The sequence below is a fragment of the Megalops cyprinoides genome, chromosome 18 (genome assembly GCF_013368585.1).
Source record: "Megalops cyprinoides isolate fMegCyp1 chromosome 18, fMegCyp1.pri, whole genome shotgun sequence".
In the NCBI taxonomy this organism is placed as follows: domain Eukaryota; kingdom Metazoa; phylum Chordata; class Actinopteri; order Elopiformes; family Megalopidae; genus Megalops; species Megalops cyprinoides.
In genome coordinates this window covers 13,130,366-13,158,287 of record NC_050600.1, presented here as the reverse complement: position 1 = coordinate 13,158,287, position 27,922 = coordinate 13,130,366, and the positions used below count along the sequence as shown (strand labels likewise).

Below are 27,922 nucleotides of genomic sequence, written 5' to 3'. Positions count from 1 at the left end.
CTCAGAGAGTGACTTGGAGGAAGTTTCTCTGTGAGAGAAGAAGAAAGCAGAAAAGATAAACAGATGAGACTGGAAGCAAGGCTGAGCTGAAAGCCGGGGGACGTGAAAGATGTGGGCTGTCCCAGAGACATGATTCAGACGGCTTGTCAGGCTGGAGAGAACACTGCTCCTACAAGTGTTTAGTGTCAGCACAATCCTAATGTGATCAAGATGGAGACCGTCTTTCGGCTTTTATGGCACTGGATTTGTGTGGCTCTAGAGGCTTTTCGGGAAAGGTAACTACAGGAATTTCCACAAATGGGACGCGTTTAACTTGGATTGGGAATATCTGCAGAGGAAGGCTTTTAGTTTGTGCAGCATGTTCGGTTCGTTGGTCTTCTTTTAAACTGTGGAGTGGTATAAATATTAGACTGTACTTAATTCATTTTTAATGCCTTCTGTAGAAATACTACTACTTTTATTTTGGCTATTCAGTACAGAATTTGCTCATAATGTCTGGCTTTAGGAAAAGTATATATTATATATATTTATTTATTTTGCAGAGTTGCAGCAAGTAATATGGTCCTTTCTAGCAGCACAAAAACATGACGGGCTCAGATATGTGTTATGTACCATTCTGAACACCGCTCACCGAGAGAATCTTCAGAGTCATCGATTCCGGTGTGAAACCTTGTCCGTGGCTTCCTTTATCACTCAAACATGAGCAAGCTGTTCTAAGGCAGGAAACACCAGCAGGCAGTCTGGCCAGCTCTGGCCCCTGTCAAACAAACCGTTGGTCTGAAACCTGTAGGCTGGAGTATTGACAGAAACTCAAACAACTGCAGCAGGGTTTGGGGGCTTGCTTTAGTGCCGGAAAAAAGGACGGAGTGGGAGAGCTCTGTGACCAGTCCCGCTGCTAGAGATATTAAGTTGGATGGTATAATTTTTCAGCATTATAGCAATAACAGTCTCTCCTGTGGTATGCTCCATGGCAATGAAATGATTTTTACTTTCCTGATTTTTTTTCTTACAAAGAAGGTAAGATATTTTAAGATATGAATAAGTCAAAGGCTCAGCTGTTGAATATGAAATATGAAATATGCATTGTAAATAAACAATGAATCTCATGCAATGCAGATATGTATGGCATGAAATCAAAACGATACAATCGCAGGAGCTAACTTCAGACTGTTACAGCTTTCAGTGTGGAGAGTTTCAGAATCATGCTGCATTGTACAAACCAGCTGATTACAGAACGTTCTTTATAACACTTTTCTTACCATTGGAAATTCTTTGTGATAAAATGTGTCTTTTTGAGCTAGTGTGACTAGAATCATTTATACTTCAATTTAAAATAGTATAAAGCCAGATTTCAAGCCTTCAAGATCCATTTTGACACTTTCACAGAATATGGGATGCTGTTGCAAAAAAAAAGATCTAGTGTAACTTTGTAACTTATTGAGTTCATTTGTATCATTTCCTAATGTCCAGTTTAAATTCTACCTGCAAATGATATAGTTGTCATTGTTGTATATCATGTTAGTTTGTTTAAGAAATGGCCTTCTACTTGGCAATACTTTGTTTTCAGCAAGAAAGTTGCTATTATCAGACTGTCAGAATCTTTTGTTTGATTGAGAAACATCTTCAGAATGTCATGGGGTGTATATACCTAACTTATCAAATATGGTCAGGTTTGCTCCCACCATACATTTATGTTGAATGTGATTTTCTGTAATAAAAACCTAATAAAAGGTATTTCAGAGAATGTTCACTCTGTGCTCATGCAGTTTGAACTCTTTGAGTCAGGAAAATATACATTCTTCACCCAGGCTAAACAGCAGGGAACTGTGACCATTTAACACTTGTCAAAACAAACAATGGAACAAAAATCTACTTTTGTTTAAGTACTCTGTTAGGCTCAAGTGATGTGCTTCAATATGTCTAGCTATGCATCAGTTCATGACAACAAATAATATTTCAGACCTAAAACAGCGCTTATTGTTTGACTGTATTACAGTTGCTATGTAAGTGTTTTTCTATTATGAAAAACAGTTTTGAGGGGATTCATCTAAAAATTTTGGCTTTTAACTTCTTACTTGATGATTCAGAGTTGTATGGCTCTCCTTAATTTTTCTCTCTCTCTCTCTCTCTCTCTCTCGCATTCTCTCAGTCTTTTTCAGAGATAATAACTCCAGTTGTGTCAGCACTACATTTGGACTGGATGTTGCATGGACTTTGTGATAAAAATCAAAATCAATCACTCAAAAAGTCATGCCTGTTCCTGCAAGGAAAAGAAGCTGGGAGGAACACGTGACCCACAGAACTGGATTACTATACAGTTTTGATGACCTCGATATACTTTGCTGTCATGGAATTACGTATGATGGTGATGCGTCAGGTATGGACATATCTAAATCAGGGCGCAGAGAGAGGTGTGCATCACTGCCTGAGTGTTGCCATGAGTTTCGTGCTGATGGAATTCCATTCACACCTGCCCAGGTAAATGCCCTGGATGAAGACAAAAATGCTGATCGAGGGTCCAGCCACTGTCTGTCCGTGGAGGGCAGTGTAGAAACACTGGTCTATGAACTGCGGGGTCATTCTTCTGGCAGCTCCAATGGATCTGACTCCATTGAGCCGGACCAAGCCGGACCACCGGAGCCCATGGCTGAGGACACATCTCCTACTGAGGCTCTTGAGGACAGGGCGGGCCTTAGAGATGACAACTGCAGCTCCGAGTGCGAATCTGAGAAAAGCAATGAAACGATGAAGTTGCCTGATGAGGAGAATGTTACACCAGCCACGGCCCCTGAAAAAGAAAGTGAAGATCAGGCATCCACTCAAACCTTTTCTTCTGATTTTGAGCAGGAAAGTGCTCGTGATCATGTTCATGCACTGCCTCAGCATGCTGTCAGTGCACAACCAGCTGAGCCATCAGAAGACACATCAAAAGATGGCACGCAACCCTGTGAGGCCAAGGGTTATTCAGAGGCCTTGCCTTCCTGCTGTGATGACAAACTATTGTTCAGTAGAGATGGAATATGTGAGAAAACATCAATGAAGGAATGTGACAATGCAGCCTCTGAGACAGATATGATCAGTGATGTGACATGTTCAGAGGTGATGCATAGCCAAACAACCCCAGGAGAGCGTAAAGTTATTCCGCATGTCAGTGTGATCAGTGAGGAGCCAAGTTCTGACGCAGCTGATGGCCAAACAATAGAGTATGATGATTCAGCAGTAAAAATGGCTACAATAAGTGAGGTACCACATTCTGAAGAAGTGGACTCCCTCAAGCCACCGGGAGAATGTAACAACACAACCCCAAAAACGGATACAGTCAGTGGGGTACTGTCCTCTGGGGTGCCCCATAATGCCCCTGGGGAAGAGAGAAATGCCACCGAAGTAAGAGAAGCTGAAACGGGGGCTGAGGTGACTGAGCATAAGGTGGAAGACAGTGTTGTAAAATTGCGGAAAAGAAAGGTAGGCTATTCACTCGTTTAACAAAAATAGCCATGTTTAGACTGAGGCAATCTTCCATGTGTACAGTTTATTGATTTGGTGCAACTGCTTATATTAATTATTAACTTCCACAAGCTTTTTTCCGTGGAAGTATTTGGTCGGTTTGGTCAACTAAAAGTACAGATTTTAAGCTGTCTGGAAATAATATAACCAAATTAATACAACCAGACTTTCATTATTAAAATAGAGTACATATCATAAATGATACCAACAATATGTGTTTAACAGTTTGTTAGTATGTTGTTTGCATATAGAGTATATTACCATTTATCTTCAAAACTGACCACATACTGTATTCCCTTACCTCACTTCCTGTAAGTTCAGTGCACAGCTGAGTAAATAACAGTGAGCAAAGCGAGCTTTGGAGGAGTTTTTACAGACAAGGTCCAAAACCAATCCTGAATGATCCTTAAAATATGAATGAAAACAAGTTAAATTTTGCAAATCCAGTATTTCAGTGAAGTACAAATGTCTACAGCAACTTGATACATTAATACACACACTTATGCAAAAATTACCAAAATGGTGTTGTACAGCTATTCCAAAATAGTCCCACCTCATAACATTCGAGAATTTGCCTTTAAACCGATTTTGCTCTTCAATCTTCTTCAATCAAACAAGTTAAATGAAAAGGGTATGTGAGTTTTACTGAACATATTAAACATATAAGCATAATGTTTCATAGATCTATATATGGTGTGTCAAAAGGATCCGGTGCCTTGCCTTTTTCCACTCTTATTCACTTCAGATGCCTACAGAATATTTCTCCAATTCATTATTTTTAAATTGGCCCCATTAACCATGTTCAGATTGCTGGCAGCAATTTGCCCAACTCAGTCATGCAGACCACATAATTGTCAGTAATTAAAGGCTAATTCCATAGACTGGCTCTTTAAGTGAAGATAGGGGAGGGGAATAATTCAAAAGTATGCTCAGGAATTCATATGAACAAGGTTGCTTTAGAGAAGTGTTTCCCAAACCTCTCCTGGAGAACCCCTTGTCCTGCAAGTTTTGGATCTCTCCCTGCTCCAACACAGCTGATTCAAATGATCAACTTGTTATGAACTCCTGAAGCTGCTTAATAACAAACTGATCATTTAAATCAGCTGTGCTGGAGCAGGGAGAAATCTAAAACATGCAGGACAAGGGGTCCTGCAGAAAAGGTTTTGGAAACGCTGCTTTAGAGGAAGCGCATGGGCATAAGTTACTTAGCAGAAATCATAACCTCTAGACTATCTGTTCATTAAGATAAATAACAAAAGATTAACAAAAATGTTGGATATCATACCTGCATGTATTTGTTGTTGCTGCATTACATGCAACCTTTCTAGACATGAAAACCTTCCTCCATGTATAGTTATAGTTGGCACAAATTGCCAGCCGACGTCACAACTAGATTGGTGACAAATGGTTGATAGAGGTCGCTATTAAAAGGTGAATAAACAATGAGTAGCTGTTCCTGTTTCCTACAAATATCTTTCTACCGCCATCACCCTTTCCAGCAAGGGTTCTGACACGCACAGTGCCCTAAGTCTGGCACACAGAGGCAACACTGGTTTCCATAACAACACAGGATTCTGCAGGTTTTGCACTTAACAATAACACTTTTTCACATGTTCCTGCGCACATGGATACAGAAGTTATATTTATAGTACCACTTTTGTTGCACATGAAACAAATTTTCACAGGTAGAGGCCATTGGGATGAAATGGGCAGGGATGTCTAAGCTTCAGGTCACATGACACTTAGATGTGATGCATCTTAGGGGTTGACATATTCCTGCATCCCACACTGCCACAGAGACACCTGGATGTCGCTAGCCCGGCCCTCATACAATAACTGAGTTGTAGAATAACGGCCTACTGTACACGTGTCAGATTGGTGTTGAATAGCCACTGTAGGGAAAACGCGTCATATCTTGGCAAAACGGCATTCCAACGGAAACTGGCCAAATGCAAATTGGTGTAACGTTCAACTTTGTGCAGCACTTCTTGCTGAGGGGAATGTGATCTCCCTGGAGGAAATTAATACTTCTGTAACCAGTGCCACTTTCATTGCGAGCAGTTCTAGGAATAAATGGTCCACACGAAAGATTTTCAACTTGTTAACTGGAAAAAAAAAAATCCCCTTTGGTGTTTTTATATATCCCTATACTGTACATTCTTTTTCAGTAAGGACTGGAGCCAAAATGTACTTTCTGTCTTAATTCTGGAGAATTGTATATAAAAAATACACATTTAGATTAAATGACTCCTCGCTTTTGAACCTGAAACAGATATTTTTAATAACTCCATAACTCCAACAAGTCAAGCTTCTGCATTGCAAGCATTGTAAATACAATCAAACCTTATAATATATGTTGGATAATACCATGTTCCAGCTGTTTCTCATTAGAGATCTTAATGAAATAGCACGAGTCTGTTTTTCTAATATGGGTCTGAGAATAGAACAGGGAGGAAATGAAGATTCCACTTTATATAAGATAATGAAATAAATAGACCCAATCATCAAGCCCAGGGAACCTGCTGTCTGCAGTTGCAGCTGAGAATACAAATATTTTGAATACAAAATGCAGTGAGATAAGGACAAACTGGAAAATGTTCAGGATTTTAAATTGTCAACTACAGGACCAGATGTCAGTATACCCTCCTTGTCATCTCCTGTTGCCCATCGCCACATTACTTTCTCTATCGCTGCATCTGAAAATGTGCATGAAGTGCTTTTTCTAACAGTATATCAATTTCGATCCACCCAACCACCACCACCTTAAATATCACAACTGGAGGCTATTCAAATGTGAAAAGCATGCAGTCCCTCTGATGAAAAAATCATTTGTGCTTGTGTAAGTGTAGAAGAGGCATGGTAGTGCAGTAGGATTCATCTCATTGTTAGACACTGACAAGCAAATGATCTCTGGTTCTGTTCATATTTCTAACCCTATTCTAAATTATACACATGATGTTACTTGTAAGTTTTAAAATACACATGTTGTGGGAGTTTAGCAACACTCAGATAGTGACATCACCAACCGAGCTAGTCCCATTGTGGGTGGTCAGAAACAGGGTTCTCGGGAGGGAGAGGAATGAGAGACCTGAGAGAACGGAAATTCACTTGAGTTTAAAATGGGAAGTGGATGAGGAATGTGGCAACACTAAAGAGAATGCGATAGAAATGCAAACCACACCATGCAATTAAATGATTCAATGTGGCATTTCAGTTGGCTGGGATCTTATTTTCTTGCTTTACATAACTGCTTTTGTTCATGTGGAGTGACCACATAGATAGGCTTTGTTTCATACCAAAATACTGTGAGGGGGGAGGGGAGAGACTGGAAGAAAAAAGTCATTGTATGGTTTGTGAAAACAGCAGTATTAAGGCAAGCATTTCCATTACACCAAGTGGTACAAATGCGTTCTTCCCTGGCTTGTGCAAATTGAAAAGGAGCTCCATTCACAGGGTGAGTTACTGGAAACTGGAAAATACATGTAAACATCATCACAAGAGATTTTAGGGGTGGAAAAAAGTCGCCAAACTGGCTGTCATTTATCACAGAGCAGTAATTCCATTTTTGTCAATACCATGAAATGGCTTATTGGCATAAAGTGACTTTTGTTCATCATTACGTGATTGAATAGTGAGGGAGCAACACAACTCAAAACAGTGAACTCTGGCATTCCAAGTCATATGACAGTCATTTAGACAAAGTGTGTATTTGTTTGGATGTGCATCTGGTCTCTAACGACAGTATTCTGAGTTGCTAATGGTGATATCACTCCCTGAGCTGAGGCAGTGATGTAATGGATTCCTAAACTGTAGGCAGTGTTGCGCTGTCTAAATGTCTTTTAGTGTTTGCCCTTTATATTTTGAATATTAAACTGTTTTTGGGCCGCCACATCCGACATAGACTGAACTGCAAATATTCATGATGTAATAAATATGGAATACACAAATATGTAAATTTCAAGGAGTCCATATTGAATTTTCTGCCAATGCTCAAGAGATATAGAGGTTTAGGAAGGGTGGAAATCCAATTGGCATGCCCTCATTCAATTGTCAAGACACCTCATGAAAAGTACTCTTCAAAAATCTGGCAGCTGTAGCAGAACAGCACCAATTGGTTGATTAGTCTGAGATTTCACTTCAAAAGTATTCTGCTCCTCTGCGGATTGCGTAATGCATTTTCCTGGCCTAGCACTTTGGACCTCTGGTCAACGACCTGCTCGCTGGAAGCAACCTCATGGAACTAAATCTAATTTTCTGGTAGTGTGGTGTGAAAATCTGATTGCTTTCTTTAGGCCTTGTGTGGACTGTTCCTCAGTCCCACTTATCTCCAAGTGCCTTTTCACAAGCAATGGCCACAGAACAAGCAAGGCAGCAAGCCAGGACGTAGGCCCAGATACTTCACACATTAAATTGCAGAGAGCCCACTGAGGCACTAGCAGTTGCCACACTGTAATCAAAGGTATCTCAGCATTCTTCAGGGTGCTTCACTTTCAGCATATGCCTGGCTGAAAGTCATTCACAAGATTTCCCCCAACAAAAGCTGAGGCAAGCTGTGAACTTCGACTGATGAGGAACAAGCAGTGATGGCTGTACCTGAGAATTCGCTGTGCGGTTATAATAAGTTTCTCTGCAATTTCAGTCAACTGAAAACTTTTCAACAGTGCTGGCTGGTCTGCTTTGTTGCTGAAATAATTTAGTTTGTATTTTTCTCAAAGGGAATTCTGTATTTCCTCTACAAACCACTTTTTTGGTGGACAATGGAACAAGATTGCACAGAAAAAAGTAATTGCAAGTGTGTGTGTGTGTGTGTGTGTGTGTGTGCGTGCGTGTGTGCGTGCACGTGCTTGTGCATGTGTGCATGCATGCACAAGAGAACCTCATATTTCTGTCTCTAGAATCATTTTTTCACTCTTTCCTGTGTGGATGCTTTACAGTCTTAACTTATGGGAATGCTTTGTCACTACACAGACCTCCCTGGTCAATTTAACATAATAGCCATTTTGTGTAACCAAATGAAACAGATTATTTGAATTTAATAATCCTTCCCCAACCCATCTGGAGAACAATAAAACTGTGTGAGAACAGACATCTTGGTTAAAATAATGCATGACTTCTGGGAAATACGGTTGCACGTAAAAACACTGCCTGTGTTTCATTTATAATTTCATGCTTAAGCTTCATTTATTTATTTAGTTCTAACTTTGCTGAACATTTCAAACTTTCATTTATATAAATTCATATGAAATTGCTTGCACTCAATTAGATTTCATACTAGCCTGCACAAAATATATTTTAGGAAGGCATGAAAGTGGCAGATGTTTGCTAATTCGATTTTCTCTCCTTTGACTACAGTGTGACATTCAGTGTTAGCAGAGTAACAGTGCCCTGTATGCCTTAATGCAAATGGACCACCTGATGTCAGTGTTAGCTTGACTACACTACACAGACAAGCAAACTCAGGCAGGGGAGAAGGGATAGAGAGCAGGAGAGAAAAATATAAGTGAGAAGAGCAGAGAGGAGACAATGTGTCAACTGAGAAACACATAATGGGGCGTTGTTTTGCAAGTACAGATGTCTTGGACAAGTTTCTATCTGATGTCATTAAAACTGCATATATACTGCAGAGAGAGAGATGACATGGAAATTATTATTTATATTGCTGGATCCAAGATTATTGTAGATCTTCATTACATCATTATTTTCAGAGAGAGTGAGAAAAAGAGCACACTGAGAGAAGAATTTTGATCAGATAGTGAACACATCCAGTACTAACCACACAATCAACAACTAACTGTTGGCCAAAGGGGAATGTTGCTGTGCTCATTGAATTAATAATAAAAAAGCACAGAATTCAAAGCATATAGAGGGAATATGACCTTTAATTACAATTTTTAGACTTCTAGATGTCATCCTTCTTGTAAAAAAAGCACAGATTAATCATACATCGGAGAAGATGTTATTTTTTCCCATGACATCTTCACACATCCCTTGTACTATATTCACATAAAAAAATCCACAGAAAAGGCATTGATTGTTGCAACATTTCAAATAGGTGTACAGCACCCAAATATGTGACATTCCAAATACATAAGAGTTTGGCTTTAAAACTGGATGTAAAGTATGATAACTGGATGTGCATTTTGTTTTTGAATATGTATCCATAGCTGCCATTCCATCTAAAAGTAGTCTTCTGCCACTCCACACTCCTCTGAGTCATTGCTGTAAATGGTTTCACATCTGCCCTTTTTCCTGGTAGGGGTCAAAAGAAGAGAGAGAGCGATCACACCTAGACTCAATGGTGTTGTTGATTATGAAACTGGACCAGCTCGACCAAGACATTGAGAACGCGCTGAGCGCCACCTCCTCAATATCCAACACACCCACCATGAAACGAAGAAATGTCCATGTAAGTATCATTAACATTCTATGTTGTGAACAGCAGTAGCATTAAGTGAAAATTCTGTCTTTGTAACTACTGTACATGTAACTGTCATATTTTATTCAAAGTCATTTACCTATCTGTAATAATTCACTGCACTGATATCTCACTGGGCCAAAATTTTGATTGCAATGCAGGGGACGGACCTGGAAACAATAAATGGAGGGGATACTTTACACTCGATGCAACAACCCAAAATCATCCCCCATATGATGTTCTCTGCTCTGACATCATCAGCACCTGTGGCAGCCTGTGGACTGAAAGCAAAGACTGGGGTAAGTCGTGTGACGGGGTTCAGCATGAAAATCATTTCAATGCAAACTTCTTATGTACACTTCTTATATATCATGAACCATTGGGGCTATTGATGAGCCCCATCACAGGCTGTACTTGTAACAAAGGAGACTGACAGCTATTGTGCAATGTGCCGAATACACAAAAAGGAAATGACTAATAAAACCAAAATTTAGTAAAAAATTAAGTGAAGTGGATGCACAATAGGTGTTTTGGTATTTATCACAAACATTTTTGGCTTCTTTGGTTTGGTGTGGGCTGATGCAGCGCACTTGGTGAGGGTGAATGTAAACAAATGACGTTGCCTTTCCCTTTTGTCAGAGGTGACCTCAGGAGGCACAGGCTACTGGCCCATTAGACTTTGATTGCCATTTCAACAACATGGCAACAATGGTGGAGGAAAGTGAGGACATTCAAATGAAACCAGCTGTGTGATTCAATTTAGCCCTTGGCCCGCTCGTTTTTCTTTTCTTTCTTTCTCTCTCTTCTCCACAGACCAGTCAGAGTTATTTGCTTACAGCTCAGACACAGTGAAAGGGGTCAAGCCACACAGAGGTGATGGAGTGGAATGTCACTCCAGCACTTTATACTGTTTAACTAAGGGGTCGTTAAAGCCATAATTAGCAGTCTCCACCAGGACAAGCAGCACATCGCAAATAGAGGGCCAAAGTGTTGCACGAGAGATTAACGTCTTGCCCTCTCTTAACCTTTAGGTTAATGACTACTACTTTCTTCCACTCATTAAAAAAGCTAAACTTTTTGCATCTGAGAGAATCCACAGCACAGTTTCACATTGCTATCTCTGTGTTTATTCCAAATCTCTGCCCTTTAGAACACAGCTATTAAAAATTAGTCATCCACTTATTTGTGCATGGGTCCTCTTCTCAATGTGTCCTTCTTTATCATAATTGTGCTTAATGTTTTCATCATTAAAACTGAAAGTTACATTGTATTTGTTCTGAAGAGAGCAGTTGTATAGTAGTGTGGGAAGACAGTGGCTTTAGGCAGGGCACTACAGACAAACTGTATCTTTAAAAAGTCTGGATTTGATCACGGTAATGAATTTCATTCTGAATGTCTATTTTTAGGGCATACTTGACAATGTGCTATCTGTATCGTTAAGTAGAGTGAATAACCCAACCTCATAAATGTCAGGTATTTGAGGGGATAGGGACTGTTTAATGTGTATAACGAAGGAATGTGGTTTCACAATGAAAGGTTGACAGTAAACATATTATCATTTCAATTATCTGATCTGATCTGATGTAATCATGACAATTTATTTGACTTGAAATATGTGGCAGAATGGTTTGGTTGTTAGAGACCTAAGTCTTTATGTTGCAGATTCAAAGCCCAGGTGGGGCGCTGTCTTTGTACCTTACTTAATCTGAATGTCTGCAATAAATGTTTAGTTGTACAGGACGCAAGGATGACCCACTGGTGTGGACGCAATAACAGGATGACACAATGTGGGATGTGTTCTCCTGGCTGTATCTTAAAACAGCAGTGCAATATGGTGGCCTAAGAGATGTAGGGGGAAAGGAGATAAGGAATCGGAGCTGGAGCTGTGACAGGGTCCATGTGGTGGCCACTCCATGCTTAACTTCAGGTCCTCATACCTCCTGGGGCCTTTCTTTGGCTGGAGTGCAACGTTAATGACCCATAACACAGCCATTCCCCTGGAACTCTAGCTGACACTGGCTGAAATGCCATAAGAGTCACAGCAGGAAGAGCGCTAACACGCTGTGAATGCAATAATGTATTGCCTGCAGCCTGGAGCTGCTAATTTCTCTAGCTGACCCTCTTCCGGGAGATTTTTCATCAACAATAATTGTAGTACATAAGCTGCTATTATCAAGAAGCTCATTTCAGTGGCAGACTTCCTTTACAATGAGGTGAATCAGTGATTGACGTGCCCATTTCTTCAGGGGTAAAATCATCATTGTCCCTTCCAATGACCACCTCTTACATAACACAAAGCTATCTTTCATTTACATGATATCCACTCAGGTCCATATTTTTTGATATGTCAGTACAGTTTTCTAAACTTTCCAGCTTTCGCAAAAGCCTGACAACCTCCATTTTACTATCAAACAACTTTTCCACTTTTACAGCTGAAATACCAACTAAAGGATTTATGTGAAGCTGTATATTTGGATGATGTACTTGCCAGTTGGACTGGCACACTGTGGCAGTAATATTACTGGACTAAGCCTAAAAAATCAGATCATTAGTTCTGATTGTAAATCCATTGAGCGGCTGATGTGGTTCCCACAGAACGCTTGGGATTTTTTCCCCAAATCCAAGTGGCTTCTCTCTTTTCCCGCAGAAAGTGTCTGATCTTTCAAAATTCATCCACAAATGCTTTCCCTCCATACCACTCAGTTGTAGGACCTCTAACTTATAATTGCAGCTTGCCGATTAAATTCATGGAAATGTATTAGCGCTAAGCCTGTTGTATTTAGCTAAGTATGGTTGTGAAACAGAGATCTTTAGGCATTTATGTATTTCATAAATGCATTTAACAGTTACTTCAGAACTATAATTTAAATTCTTGCATGTTAGTCTTTTCCATTATGACAGCAGATTAAATGTGATATTTCTAAAATAAAGTTCATTGTGCTCTACCTTGTGCCCATATAATTGTAAAGAACATGCATAAGCAGAGAAGGGACTAAATTAAATCTATTTGGAATGAATACTCAAGTGTCAAATGCAGTGCATCAGATATAATTTGAAGCAGTTCAAATGGTACTGCGTGAGTACCATACCTTTTAATTTTATTCCTTGAAAAATAAAGTGAATATTTTAAATAGGCCACATAATGTAGATTTGCATGTATGGATATAGGCACAGTGATCCTGTTTATTCAAACTATAATGCCTATTTATAATGCTAGACCTGTCAATATTTGTTTTATTATAACTACTTTAAACTGTAATTGTAATACAAAAACAAGAAAACCCCATGACCTGTATAAAAATAAGCCACATTAATTCAATGCAGGCTGCAAAGGAGCATTTCATTCAGTCATGTATTAATTAAATTTTATTTAATGAACATCATCTTCAGACAAGTTTTATCTGATTAAAAAGTGTAATTTGTTTCATTGTCATTTTAAATGCCAGGAGATTATACTCACAGTGATGGAGATGTTAATAACCATCAGCCATCATCTTACATAACATCACCCATGCTCTGTCCTGCTTCTCCTCATTGTCTGTGTCTGTGTGGCTTTGAATGTGTTGTAACGCTTTATGTAACGACGGCAAGATTCTTATGAGATCAGTGCAATGTGGTTGTGTAAATGCACCAGAGAACAGGGACTGCACTATCTCAAGTGTGTTTTTGCACTGTGAAACTTTCTCAACCCTAGAATGAGCAGTGACTTCTTCCCCTCCGAGACACTAATTCCTTTAATACCAACATTCTTCTGACTATTATAAGATGATTCTACCTTTGAATCACAGTTACAGGAAATGACATGTCACAGTTAGCCTCCAGAGCTATCTGCGCAAAAATAAAGCTTGCAGAGTTTGTGGAACACACATGAAATAGGCTAAAAGACAGGTATATTTGTTAAATTTATTAGCTGTGTAAAGAGGAAATAAGACGGTTTGACAGGTGGGACATAAGGGGAACCTGTAGGTTTATGGCCCACCTGTATGATCCATTTTGGTACAGAGGGTTATCAGTGTGCCCTCAGTATTGTAAGACATAGCACTGTGACTTTCAAGTAATTTGTAACAAAATACATAGCAACAGGAAAAAAAATGTGGTGGATTACAATAAATGGAAGATGTGCAACCTCTCAGGATCATAGTCTAACACAAAACAAGGCATGATAAATCTGGAGGCGTGGTAGGAATGTGGGCAATGCCCTCTTCCCAGACCATGACTTTCAGGGTTGTTGCACAGTAAACGGCACAGTAGACACAGATAAATATATGGTTGAATGGGAAATGGAACTGCACAAAGCTTCTTGCTGCTGCCTTGATAAAAGAAAAGCACCACTTCTTTATCAGCTAGCGCAAGACAGTGGAGCATGTGCATTCCTTCCTCTCCCTTGAATTCGTCATGCTACTGTGTAAACACCGTGGCACTAGGTAACTATGAGAAAGATGCCCCAATGTGATTACCGTGCTTGTGATACACATGTCAAGCTCCTGGCTTCCTGAACTGCCTTCATCACTAAAGACTGCATCACAAACCATAAATCATCTCTTGTGTTGGCATGTTGTCCTTTTACATCTGAATATTGCACATGCCAAACGGGTGTTCCATGTGAAAGGCGAAAAAAAAAAAAAAGAAATGACAGACACATTTGTAGGAAAAATGTGCAGGAAAGACAATGATCTCTCCCATAGCAAAAACCTTCACCACTAAAAATCGAATCCTTATTTAATTCATCCAAATTTGGCAAAACATAATAGTACACTATGTTCTCAGCCAATAATAAAATGGCTGAATTACTCAAATCCTACAAAATCTGTAAAATATCACATCAAACCCGGGTTGCCATTAAAACTGTTTCATGGAAGTTGCTTTCTATCAGGGGTAACTATCAGGGTTATATCTCTTTTCCGGTTTTTGATATAGCCAGTAAATGCATTCTTTGGAAGCTGGCATTTGATTTTCCAAACTGTTACTCTTATCTCAGAAGCAAAAGCAGAAAGCAGAGAAAGTGGGGGCCTACACATGTTTTTGTGTAATCACAATATTACAGGAGAGCAGAGCTTACGGTCCTTGCGTGATAAGACTTCTCTCCTTCCCCAAGGCATTCCTGTTTGGCAACAATAGCAATTTAAAATCAACAAACATCCCTTAAACCTCTCCATTCCAATATTTTTTGCTAGGCGGGACATAAAGGCTTCTTTCATTTTTCTTTCAGGATGTACAAGGAAGGAATGCTTCAAATGTTCTTCAGCTTTAGAAGAATAATCTTTCAAAGAATAATTTATTCCAGCGTTTTCTTTATAAAATATCACATACCAGCTTATCTATTTCAATTTTGTCTGTCTCAGGTTTCTTAGATGACACTTTAGACACTTTAGATGTTATTTGTGTGAATGCAGTTTGTAAATTAGATTTTTTTTGCTTAATATATAGTATGGGAATCAAATTATATCTGCTATGTAGATAAAAATGATGTACATGTTCAGAATGCATTGACAATATGGTCATTTAAGGATATAATCAGACTACACCCATTTTCAGTAAGAATATGCGTTGTGCATTGGCCCTTACTTTCATGATGATGTCAAAATAAGAGATTTTTAGTTGGAAAAAGAACTTAAAAGTTAACTTCTTCTCAACCTTCTCAAGGAAATGGCTTCTGTCTTGTCGATTAAAGATTATGGATATTACACCAGGCATCCCAAGGGCAGAGCAAGAAGAGTTTACTGTGCCAGATATCTGAAGGTTCAGCCAAATGTGAGAAAGCAAAAATGAATGTGAAACTGGTATTATTAATCTTTTCTCCATCTTTTTTTCATGGAAGAACCATAGCTTTAATGTGACTGCTGGAAATTTCTTTTTGCTCTGACTCCATGTAAAAGAAGTGTATTCAGAAGATGTCCAGTACTTTCACAAAACATCAATGAACAGATGTAATTGAGCTATAGCAGTCTCAGTTACCAGGCATATGCCATGCTCAATAACCAACCATTACTATCCATTACCATCCATACTCTTTACCAGCATAATTAGCCTCTCTCCTCCTGCAAATGAGAGCCTGTATCTCTTAATTGCCCACTTGTCAGTTACATTTCATGCCTCTGTTCAGAAAGCGAAGGTGGTGTTTTGTGTAAATAAACTCAAAAACACATTACTTGAAAGTGAGGCAAGCTAGCCAGCTATGATACATGTAGGATTATGAAAAATGAACATGTCCATTACATATACTAAATATGATGCAACCTGTTGTGTGAATGTTTTTAATAACCAATGAAAAGAATAATATTTCTAGAATCAGTCCTAAAGTCCAGTATGATGACAGCATTTTCCATCTCATGGAATCATGGCACTGAACATATAATTTGCATTTCATCTTCCAGGGGTCTTGCTTCTGTGGCAGAATAGCATACACACTTCATTACCCATTTACTCTGGCCACTTTTCGTGAGTTGTTTGTCTGCAACTAATCCCAATGACTAATCACAATTGAAGAGGACTGTTACTGAAATGCGTGTTGGGAATGATTTACACCAAATGGCATTCATTTACAGTCTCTCCTTTTGTAAATGTGTTACACATCAAAGAGCATCACAATTTGTATGGACAATATCTGTGTTCACTAATGCCGTATTCAGTAGTGTTATAGACAAAACGTGATGTAATTGCTAAAACATGACAGTGACATAAATAAACTGACATAAGACGAACCAGTATGATTTACAAGTCATAGATGCAATAGATGTTTCAGCAGTCAAGCTTTTTTTCCAATCAGTTCAAGCTATCTTCACAACTGTTGATAAAACTGAAAAACAGTTACGAGTCAGAATTTCATTTTAGATAATATATATTACATATATGCCTTTAACATTTCTTCCAAACAGAAAAAAATGTAAATTGTTGATATTATTTATTTTAACATAAGAAATATATATGCATATACATTTTAAATAAAAAAAATGAAAACCCAAAAATAACATTTCCAACAGGTGTGTGTCATTTTTCTAATAATATCAAATAGCCTTACCTTGTATACATATGATCTTTCACGTTACTCGCACATATTATTAGAATCATCAAAGTAACTGAACTTATAAATTACAAAGAGAGTTCAAAAATGCTGTGAAGCTATATAATCCAATGTGACTAATTGGAAATGTGGAAGTCACAGGCCAGTTCTCAGAAGAGCAAATGAAAGTATTTATGTAATGGGAAGTATCTAACCCGCATAAACAAGTCAGCTTCAGATACTCAGTGATTAAACAGTCAGCCTCACATAACCATGCAGTCATAGGATGCTATGGGAGCAGGAGTTCTCCTCGTAGCCAGAGAATGGTGTGAATGTTAGTGTTTCAGTGTAAATACCTGTAATCTAAAATATGAAAAGTAATATTTTTTTATCACTTGGAAGCCTGTTTTGAAAGTAGGTATTGGTTTATCAGCCTTATAAACAGACATACAGGCCTGGAACTATGGGGTGCTTAGGTCTCCAGATGGACCTCAGCGTACCCGTAGTTGTCTCCTTATATCTCAATGTCTACATACTATTTATTATGTTTTTTTTTTTAAATATGACTTTTTGTGGACCCCCCTCCCAAATATACCTCTGTATTTTCTCCTGGAGCTGGGCCTGCAGACATACCAACTTTCAAATCCAAAACAAATTCTGTTGTTCTCCAACAATTAAGTAATCCCTTGCAGCCTCACACAGTGATCCCAAGCAATAGATTGAGTTTGTTAGTTGAATTTGTTAGTGCTGTGGTGTCAAGAGACCATTATGTTATTCATTGTCTTAGCAGACAGCATGGGGTTACTTGTGCGCTCTAGCTCTCCTATGTATATTTCATTCATTGATCTGGATATAAGAATTAATATGGAGAGCAGCCATACTTTGGTGTATTTGTGGCATGAAGCGGTCTCTGAAGGCATAAAATTGGTCTCTGGCCAAGGCTGGTCGGGTCCAAGAACTGCACATCACATGAGGGAAAACTATATTCCACTGTGGGTGTGATGGGAAAAACAAATCGCAAAGGACAGTGCTTAGTATGCTGGGGGCTTGTTTCTTTTGCATAAACAAAATTCTATTCCAGAATCTTTAATGGAACTTCAAGATGTCTGTTGTATCTTGTTGCAGTTATATTTTTTTCCTTTTTCAGGGTTGATTCATGAAGTAAATGTGTGTGATTTTTATGTAGAGGTGTCACTGTAATGTAATAATGACAGATGAATACCTTTAATGTTCCTCACAGATGAGTGGAACACTTCATTATTGCACGTATTGCATATTGAATCATCTTTAAAAGTTGTTACAGATTGTCTAAAAAGCAATATGAAATTGTTTCTGAATTCTGAACTCTGGCATGGATGGTTACTAAAACAACATGAAAAAAGTCAGTTGTGTGTTTGACCAAAACCTTATTCAATTCATAATTCCCTTCTATGTTCAATGCTTAATATAATAATATATAGGAGGTCGGAACAGATTCTGATTTAACTCTGAGACCACTAGAACTCTCATCTGGAGGTTTATGGTGACTCAGCTTGCATTGCGTATAACTGCAGCGGACCTGAGCTTTCATAATCTTCAAAGTAGCTTTTGTCACTGGTGTTTCAAACGTGTACTTTCGGGTCTGGTTGGATTTGTAAAAGATGACTTGACAATACCTAAGGCAGACCTGAAATCTCACATCAGAACATTGCCTTAACATGATTTTTACCTCCTACAGAGACACATTTGCTGGCTCACTGTTTTTGTTTTGTTTGTTTGCTTTTTTAAACTGGCATGACATTGATGATAATTTAGTGACATTTACACAGTATTGGTGCAGAATGTTTGGAATTAAATGCATCATTATTTTACTCAATCACTTGGTTAAATACAGTAAACAGGCAGAGCTGCGGTTTGTCTTTTAAAAAAAAAAAAACTTAAATCATAGAGTTATGGAAATATAAATCCCACATGATTGATTTCAAGATGAAATTTGAGCACAATTCATTGAGAGCTGTGGTCTATACTCCCTCAGTGAGCTGTTCTGGAGGAGTGTGGGATTAAGATAAAACCAGGGAGGAATGCGTACACAGCTATGGTGTTGGGCAATATAAAACTCAAGCAGATTATGATCAAGACAACATTTTATCTAATGATTACCAAAAGCATTGTGTTAAGCTTAGTGTTGTACTAGTGTCTCATCTGCAAGTTTTGAAAAGTAATTTCATTACCAAATGCTGACATCATAATCATTCTCTAAAAAATACATGCAAACAAAAAAAAAAAAAAGTTAAAATTTTAAAAACACAAACCACACACATTGCTGAATGGAATCCACACCATACTTCTGCCTGTCTCCCAGGTCAGTACAGCCCTGCTGGGACATCATTGCAGCCAGGCTTACTGTCGCCTCAGTCTGATGCTGAAAACATAAAGCATAAAAGAGGAGATTCTGATAGTTACGCTTGAGTGAAACTGAACTGTATAAATTCAAAATCCAAACGATCTGCTGTATGAAGCTCATTTAACTGAACAGAGACTGTTCCTCTTCAGAAGGCAGGCCCTTGTGACAGAGAGGATGATGGGCTCAGTATTGTCTTCATATCATGGGGGCTTTCAGCTGAATTTTTTTTCCATCCATGAGCCAGGAAATTAAATATAAACCATTTAAAATCCTTTCATGAGAGCTTTCTGAGATATTTAATCACCCACCATATACAGTCTGCTAACTTTATGTCATTCTCTGTATATGCTTACCAGACCTGTTGGATGCTAATATATTTTAATTTAATGCATTTACTCACCTAAATACCATTTTTAACATAAATGGAGGATGAGCCCTGTTAAGTGCCTGCCAGTGAGACAGGTATTCAAAGACACTGAGAAGAGCAGAAAGCTTTCAGAAACTGTGCATCCACTGGGTTTCTCTGCAACCACCAGTGATCAGTCTCATTGCTTCTGTCACATGTCTTTGGTTTGAGGTTTGTGTTGCTTGGCAAAGAATCTCCTGCATGCCAGTTCAGCACACAAACATGTCCTGAACACAGTGGCACTGCAAATGAGCTTTACATTCCACATTGATTGACTGATGGCGTATTATGAAATCTGCTGACAAGTCCCGTGTTATAACAACAGGGCTGAGTCACCCCTCATGCCACTCATTTGTTGAATATCGTCATTGCTAACCACATGCCGTTGAACTGAAAACCCATGAAAAAAAGATGCTTCATGCTTCATAATACTTGGAAATTTGAAGAAAAAAAAAGATATTTTAACAAATAAATGTCAAATTAGTATCTAGAATATCTTTATATCAACAATACTAAGTACTTTAGTGTGTAAAAAAGAAGTGTTATATGAATTTAACACATCTCACAAGTATGCAGAATCAGTCAAATTAAAAATTGCCATGACTGCTCTTTACTTTTTTATATTGTAAAATGGAGCTACAGTTTACAGTACAACACGATGCAGTGTGCCAGTGCCAGTTCATACGGAAATGATTTATGCCTTCTTTATTTCATTAATTGTATAGGTATGTGATTTACACAGCTCAGCAATGGACATCAAGCGTTCATCAAGCACAATATGCATTTGGTATTGCAGGCAATTTGGATCTTTTATGCATTCTGACGTTTTAACACTGCAAAGCTACACATTCAGTCTTTGTCCTCCCTCGACACCACACCTATACATTCCAGAAATGCATCTTTTACATGCTTCCAATGGCACATTGTTGAACTCAAAATCTATGTGAGTCCAGGCTGAATCATACATGAAAAACACTTGTAGGGGATTTGAATTGTATGAGCAATTTTTCAGGGGCATCTCTGTTCTTCAGCGCTGCCAAATGTTGTCAAGGTCAAGGAATGAACAAGTTATTGTGCCAAGTGCTGAGGTGAAATCCCTCCAACAAGTTGCTCTAAATGCTGATATTCTCTTTTAACTATGTCAGGGTCTGGGCAAATAGCTTTAATATTCTTTCATTTCTGTCTTTTGTTTCAGATCTCTTTCTAGTATTTCACATGTTTCTGAGGGAATATGAGGGTGTATAATGCAAGTATGATCACAGCTGCAACACAACAAAAGGATACATTTCCAATGTTGACTGTTCAATTTCTCTATCTCCCTGCGAAGCCTTCTGGTAATGAATGTGTGTCATGCTTTTATATCTCATGTTATGCTACAGTATGTGTGAAGACAGAACCAGTAACAATTTTCTTTCTTTTCTTTTTGTAGATAATGCCTCCTATTTCAGAAAAAGATAAAGCTGGTAAGTTTTATTTTGTGTATAAGTTCTGTAATGTTTTGTGTATTATTATTTATCAATCAATATTACAAAAATACATTTTGGTTAAATTATCCATCCACGGTTTTATTTGGATTTAGGCCAGTTTAATGTTACCCAGCTGTTGTGAGATTAGTATCAAAAGTAAGTCATTATGCTGTGTGCATTTTAAATACTTGCTTCTGTTGAGAAGAAGAAATTCAAAGAAATTCTCTGGAACATTAAATGTTGACTTACAAAGAATGCTGTTGCCGGGGTTGATGTCTGTTTGGTGAATATGCTGTCTGGAAGGACTTGCCTTCTGTCTGTTACAGAATATGAGTTCTGATCTTGGATGGGTCTGAATGTCAGTCAAAGTTATGTTTAAGAATAACTGAATACCACAAATACACTCAGTATCAGCCGGACCACATTTTTATTCAAATTACAATAAATCATAACACATACAGGATGTATTCAAAGTATAAAGGCTTGGATGTCTAGGTTTTTTCTCAATGAGTTAAATTTGATGTAAATTGCCAGTAGCATCGTCATTCCCATTTTGGTTTTTATCAATGTGGTGTGCTACTCCCATGCATTCCAGCTTGACAGGACATATTAACATTGTTCTGATGTTTATAATCAATCAGAGGCCTGAAGGGAGACTCGATCAGTTTGTAAATAGTTTGCTGGTAGTTCAAACAGGATTTGTCTGTCTTGCTCTTGGTGTCTGTTGGCTTTACAGCACCAACGGTAATCTACAAGGAACATGACTCTGCTTGTGTGCAGGACTACAATTATTTGAAGGATAAAAAACAGACACCACTGAAGGTTAGACCATATACCCCTGTCATTTGGTGCCGCATCCCTTTTCCCAGGCCCATCTAACTGAACTTTATATATTCAGTAACAGAACATCTAAGGCAGTTCTACATTCTTTGATATTATGATTGCACCTGAACAGTCTGTTGACCCAGGTTCAGAAACCTTATACAAGACCAATCACACCTTTTGTTGAATACTGCCTCCATCACAGTGACAGAACACAGTGCCTTGTACATGAATAGCAAATTGAGGAGATCACAGGAGTTCAGAACATGAAAATAATTTAACTAGAAAGTGGAGTTGTTTTCATCATTGTTTTATTCTTGCTAAATTGGAATATCAACACATTGATATGTTGTCTAGTGTTTGATTTTATTTATTTTACAATTACACCTGTATTTAGCTTGCTAACGTACCTGCAGGATTCACTTGCTTTTATCTAGATAGTTACGTATTGTGGAAAGCAGACTAACAATAGTTAGTAAATTGCCTACATAGCTGTAAATGGAGAACATTACATGGAAAACATGGATTGGATTTTAGGTGACTTTGTTTGAATCAGAAGAAAAGTCACAATAAATCAGAGCATAGGCCAAAATCTGTTATTTATTTTATTCAAAAGTTGGAATGTGTAAATCAGATGCATAAAACAGAAGGTAGAATGGCTTGCTGGTATGCTAAGGGAACATACTCCTGGCCCAGTCTGCTGACATGGTTGAGAAAATCATTTTATAATCTCTTTAATTTTGATAGAGCTTGAAAAAGGCATGACAGCATGAAATTGCTTGACTAAATATACTAGGAAAAAATATGGAAGGAGGCACACATTTCCAAATGACAAAGCCTGATGAAATGGTGAGAAATATAGGACAGTTCATTGGTTCACCATCCTTCCGTGAGTGACAGGAATTAGGAATTTAGAGGATACAATGAGGGCAAAGATTCTGACAATAACGACAACTGCAAGGAGTCAAAGTAATTGGCTGGTATGATTACATTCTGGCTGGGCCATTTCGAATCATGAACTTTGTTTTCTGGTATGTTAAAAACAACCCATAACAATTTAATTCCCTCTGTTTTGCTATTGTGCTAGAGACGCGGAAGTGTGCACCTCCTTTTTCCATGGCAGAGAGATTACCATACATTCTGAAATGCTCATGCAAATTAACTCTATCTGTTATATTGCATTTGTTGCCTAATTGAGTGAATGTTATCTCCCCAATAGTCACAAAGGCTAACCATTTTGGAGTGACTTGCCCCCCCCCAACACACACACACACACACACACACACACACAATGACCTCCTCAGGTTTTCAGCCCACCAGATGACTGTGCTAATAAGAAACCACTAGACCTGAACAGTGCAATATTTATTTAACAGCTTTCTGAAAAACATGGGAAAATGGGTTAGTCTAGGAATGCAAGCCATACAAGTCAAATAGCAGTTAGATTTAACATATAATCTGACTGGCACCACATTGTGAAATGCTGTAATCTAACTGCTATTATAGTCATCTTTGTTGGTAAAGTGTGTGCATGTGCGTGCATATATGTGTGTGTCTGTATTTCTGTGTGTGCTGTGTGACAATGGCAAAATGATTACAAAGGTGAGTTGAGTATAAAAATCTACAACTTTGTGGGCCATATTATTCTCTGACATTTCAGAATTCAAAAAGCATCAAGTGATGATAATAATAACAGTGACCAGATAATCATACAAAGGAATAAGGAAATCATTCCCCGATATCATAGCACAGAGTGGTCTTGATTTTATTTTTGAGCTGTAATTGGTAGTCAATGAAGGGGATGATGAGAGGTGAGACATGGGCATAACTGTGGAGTTTGAGCACCAGTCCAGCAGCCAAACCAATTTCCCCACGGGGACAAATAAAGTTTCTGTTCTATTCTATTCTATTCTTGTGTATGAGTTCAAACGGTTCAATGGCATGGGCAGGTATAGATACACAAAGCATAGGCTAATAGGGAGTTAGTAGTAGTACAGATAGGATGGTACAAGGGTCCGGACAGCATCTGTATTGAACAGGTGGTGAGGAACAGTTGAATTCTTCAGTTGGGGGAATTGAAATTGCACCTAGCTTTTGGGTAACATCAAAGTTTTTGTGTTAATATTTTCATGTTCATGAGACTGGCTGGCTATTAAATATTGAACCAAGTATAGATATCTTGATAGTAAGCAGCTTTCCTCTATTTTGAATTCTTTTATCCTTAATATATGACTTAAAACTAAATTTTATATTAGAATTTATCATCAACAACAGTAAATGATATTTCTCGATGGGGTACATGTTACTGAATTCAATGCATTAGGGCAATCATTTACAGTTCAGTCATGCCTTTGCTGCTGGGTCAGCTAACTGCATAGCATCATCTTTGAAAGGACACTTATTCTGTCAGCACAGACACATATAATTGAGTGATCAGTGAATGATCAGTAACTTTGAAACAGTTCAATGGCCTGTTGCTCTGACTTCCTCTTTCTCTCTGGCCTAATTGTCCTGACAGGCAGGGACACACAACAGCCAGCAGTGTGCTCTTTGGCTAAACACAATTAGGAAGAGAATCTCCCCTATTATGAGGAGGTGGGGGGCAGTCAGGGGAAAGCTCGGGGGAAGAAATGAATTATGCCTGAGTCAAATAGTAGCTCCACTCTGCTGGGCAGGAGCGGCATTGTGAATGTGGTACCTTGTGTGAACTCCCCGTCCCTCTCCCGGTGCCTTCCCGGTCGTTCTGATCCCTCCTTTGATGTGTGATCAGTCATGCCTGCGAGCATTCCTCCAGGCTTCCTCGGGCCCGGCTCGCAGGCGGCTCCAAACAATGAGCCCTTGGTTGCCTTCACCTGCACCTGAGCGGCCGGGCCCTTTTTTTGCCGCAGAGGAACATGAAAGTGCTGCTGTCAGTAAAGCACTTCAGGATATTAGGACTGTGACCCAACAAACACACGGACCGCTCCCTGACTGCGGCCCGGGACATCAGAGGGCTCCTCGTGTCCACCTCCTCACTGAAGTGCCGCCATTCACTGCAGTAACACACAAGCAGACAAGGGGTGGATGTCGACTTCAAGATCTGTTCATTAATGCACAAATCAGTGGAGCCACATTGATTTCACCATCCATTTACTCATTTGTTTGTTCATTTAGAGCAGGAATCACTGCATAATGTGAGTATGGATGATTCCATTATTTTCAATTTCTGTTGTTTCACTTGCATATTTATTTGCATACTCATAATGTTATATGGTGTACTTTTCGATCTACAAAATTGACAGTGGAAGAACAAAGTCAGTGTCTAATCTGAGGCCAATTCTATTGCTGAATTTTTTTTTTCCATTCTAAAAATACCACAGTGGGAATATTTAAACACAACACAATGTGGGCAGCTTTCCAATAATTTGGAATTTGTGACCCTTCGCTGCTGGGGGGGGGGGGGGGGGGGGGGGTTACTTTCAAAGAGCATCAGTGACCATGGAATGACATAAAACCTTACACCCGATTCCTGTTGAAATGATGACGGAGAAGCTCTTTATTGTACATCTGGAGATAAAACAAGCTGATTTGGTGGGAAGTCTAAAAAGCATTCTTTGGCACTTAAGTCTGCAGTCCTCCTGCTTTCCACAATTCATCAGCAGGAGGTTCCTCTCTGGCCTTGTTTTGCATGCCTTGTCTGTACTCCTTCCCCTCAGCTCGCCCTTTGTGCTTTCCTCCCCTCTTAGGAAAGACTGTCAGAAATGATTTAAATTTGAAATTACTTGTGTTTAAAACATTTACTTAATTGTAGTTTGAGTGCTGACTCACATATCACTTTCCTAAAGATACGCCATATACGACAGACATTCTTCAAAGTATCTCATTGCAGGAGCTATGGCAGCACTGCAGGGACAATGTGTATCATTTCTTACTTTAATATTTAAAATAACTATTACTTCAAGCATTAAAATATATTATTATCAGTATTCAAAGTCATAGTGAAAAAGGAGAACTGCAGAACAGACAAGATCACCAGAAATGCTGTTAACGCTTTGTGTATTTTCCAGACCTTTCCTTGACCGGTTTCATTAAATCCTTAAGCCTTTGGCCTTGTTGGTTTATGTGTTTGTTTTTCTTGTTGTGAGAATCATTCCCCCTCAGACTCCTTCTGGTTAGTTGAAGATTCTCTGTATTTGTGTAAGGCTGCATTCCCAGACCTCATAACACCAAGCGTTGACTCTCAACTCTCTCTTCCTGTGGCCATTGCTGGGTTAAACAAACAATCCAATTTTACAAATTGCCAGAGATGTCAGGGGAAAAAAAAAATGAAAAGAAAACATTTTTGTATCTTTTCTGTACCTTTATATGTATAAAATCTATTTCAATGGACTAATTGTGATGCACAATAGGATGTGCATGAGATAGATTTCAGAAAAAGTGTGCTATGAAAAGACTGTGGGGAAAAAATATTTGCAACCCTGACTTAATGCACTCAACTCATGGATAGGGATAGCCCCAGCCTTAGGAATAGTCCAAGCCCTAATTTCAGTTATGTGTTTATACAGCAACTAAATCTATACACCTATACCTAATAGTCCTTCATTAATGTTTTATTCAAACAAATTTTTTGTGTATGTCTTGGATATTTCCTTGTAGGCTACTCTTAATGAGTTGTTTTCTTCTTATGAACAGACTGCCCTGTGATCAAAGTATTCATAGAAACAAACTGATGATTTAAACAGATGTGTAGCTGACAGGATGTACTCAGTAATCCCTTCTACATTATTAGGTAAACAAACCATTCCCCAATTATAAAACATAAATGCTTCAACAGAGGAAGATGTCTGCTGTTCCTGTCCAATGAATGCTAATGATCACAGGAAGTTTTTTTTTTTTTCTCTCCTCATCTGAATGTATCTCCACTGCTATAGGTTGAGCAGCCTTTGAGCATTTTGTGGGTATTCTCAATTACTTTGAATAAGTGTAGAATGTATGTATTTGTGTAATATGTGCTGTGACTCTTTTGATTGACTGATTCAGAGAGGAGCGACTAATTAAAAGGATGTGGGCCAAACAGGAATCAAACTCCCAATTATAAGCATAAAGCAGCGTTTGTTGCATGTCCACAGCACATTCTGTGTATACCTTATTGTGCTATCCCATATTAGATTAAGGAGATAAACTATAATCAGAAGTATGTGTGCTTGTGGTTCTCTTGTTACTGAAAAAGAATAAAGCACAGATGTCTGATACCTAAAGAATATCTTTGTTACAGGACCAGACGTTCATGCAGATGGTCATATCAAAGGCCGCATGCCACACATATCCGAGGAAGAAAGAAAAGTCAATATGTGATAGCAGCTAATTACTCTCTGCCACCCCTCTTTGGCAGTACCTACAACTTGACACATTGCATAGTGTCTGGCAGACTAGAATTTCAGAGCTTCTTTCCCAATTCTCCAGAATGCCAAGCATTGTACTGCCTTTTTGTTGTAAACCTGCCATTTCCTGCATGGCCCACTTTACATGTTGTGAACTAGGCCACGGTCTAGTGTGTGGTGATTTTAGCGATGGGTGAGCACCAGTAAAAACAGATAATAAATGAGGAAAGATCTATAGACATTGAGGGAAAGCATGTGTTTTAGGTCACCTGAAAAGTCATAAAATCAATGAGCGTTTCATTGAGGAGGTTTTGTTTGCTTTGTTTTCTCTCCTAGAAATGACCTATTACTCTGGACTTCAGTTCAACTTAGCTTTAGCCATTTTTGTCATTAACTACTGGAAATCATTCAATTGACAACATTACAGTTAAGATATGCAATGTGCAATGTGAATATACTCTCCTCGTAAATTACCCCCACCCCCTAATGTGTGCTACTTGCAATACTTTCGTGTGTAGTATCAGGATGTGTTTTGGATTCTGTTATCTAGTGACTGACGCATGGTC

General features: G+C 38.6%; 1 protein-coding gene across 1 annotated transcript in view; it reads left to right on the top strand.

Moving 5' to 3' along the window:
* Window positions 1-218: 218 nt before the first annotated feature.
* Window positions 219-27,922, top strand: part of LOC118792952 (rho GTPase-activating protein 7-like) — a 77,623-nt gene continuing 49,919 nt past the window's right edge. Inside the window, exons 1-5 of the mRNA XM_036550852.1 lie at window positions 219-275; window positions 2,150-3,462; window positions 9,761-9,910; window positions 10,081-10,218; window positions 21,138-21,171. Of these exons, the coding sequence (XP_036406745.1) occupies window positions 2,251-3,462; window positions 9,761-9,910; window positions 10,081-10,218; window positions 21,138-21,171 (1,534 nt within the window). The 5' untranslated portion in view covers window positions 219-275; window positions 2,150-2,250. The remainder of the gene's footprint in view (window positions 276-2,149; window positions 3,463-9,760; window positions 9,911-10,080; window positions 10,219-21,137; window positions 21,172-27,922) is intronic.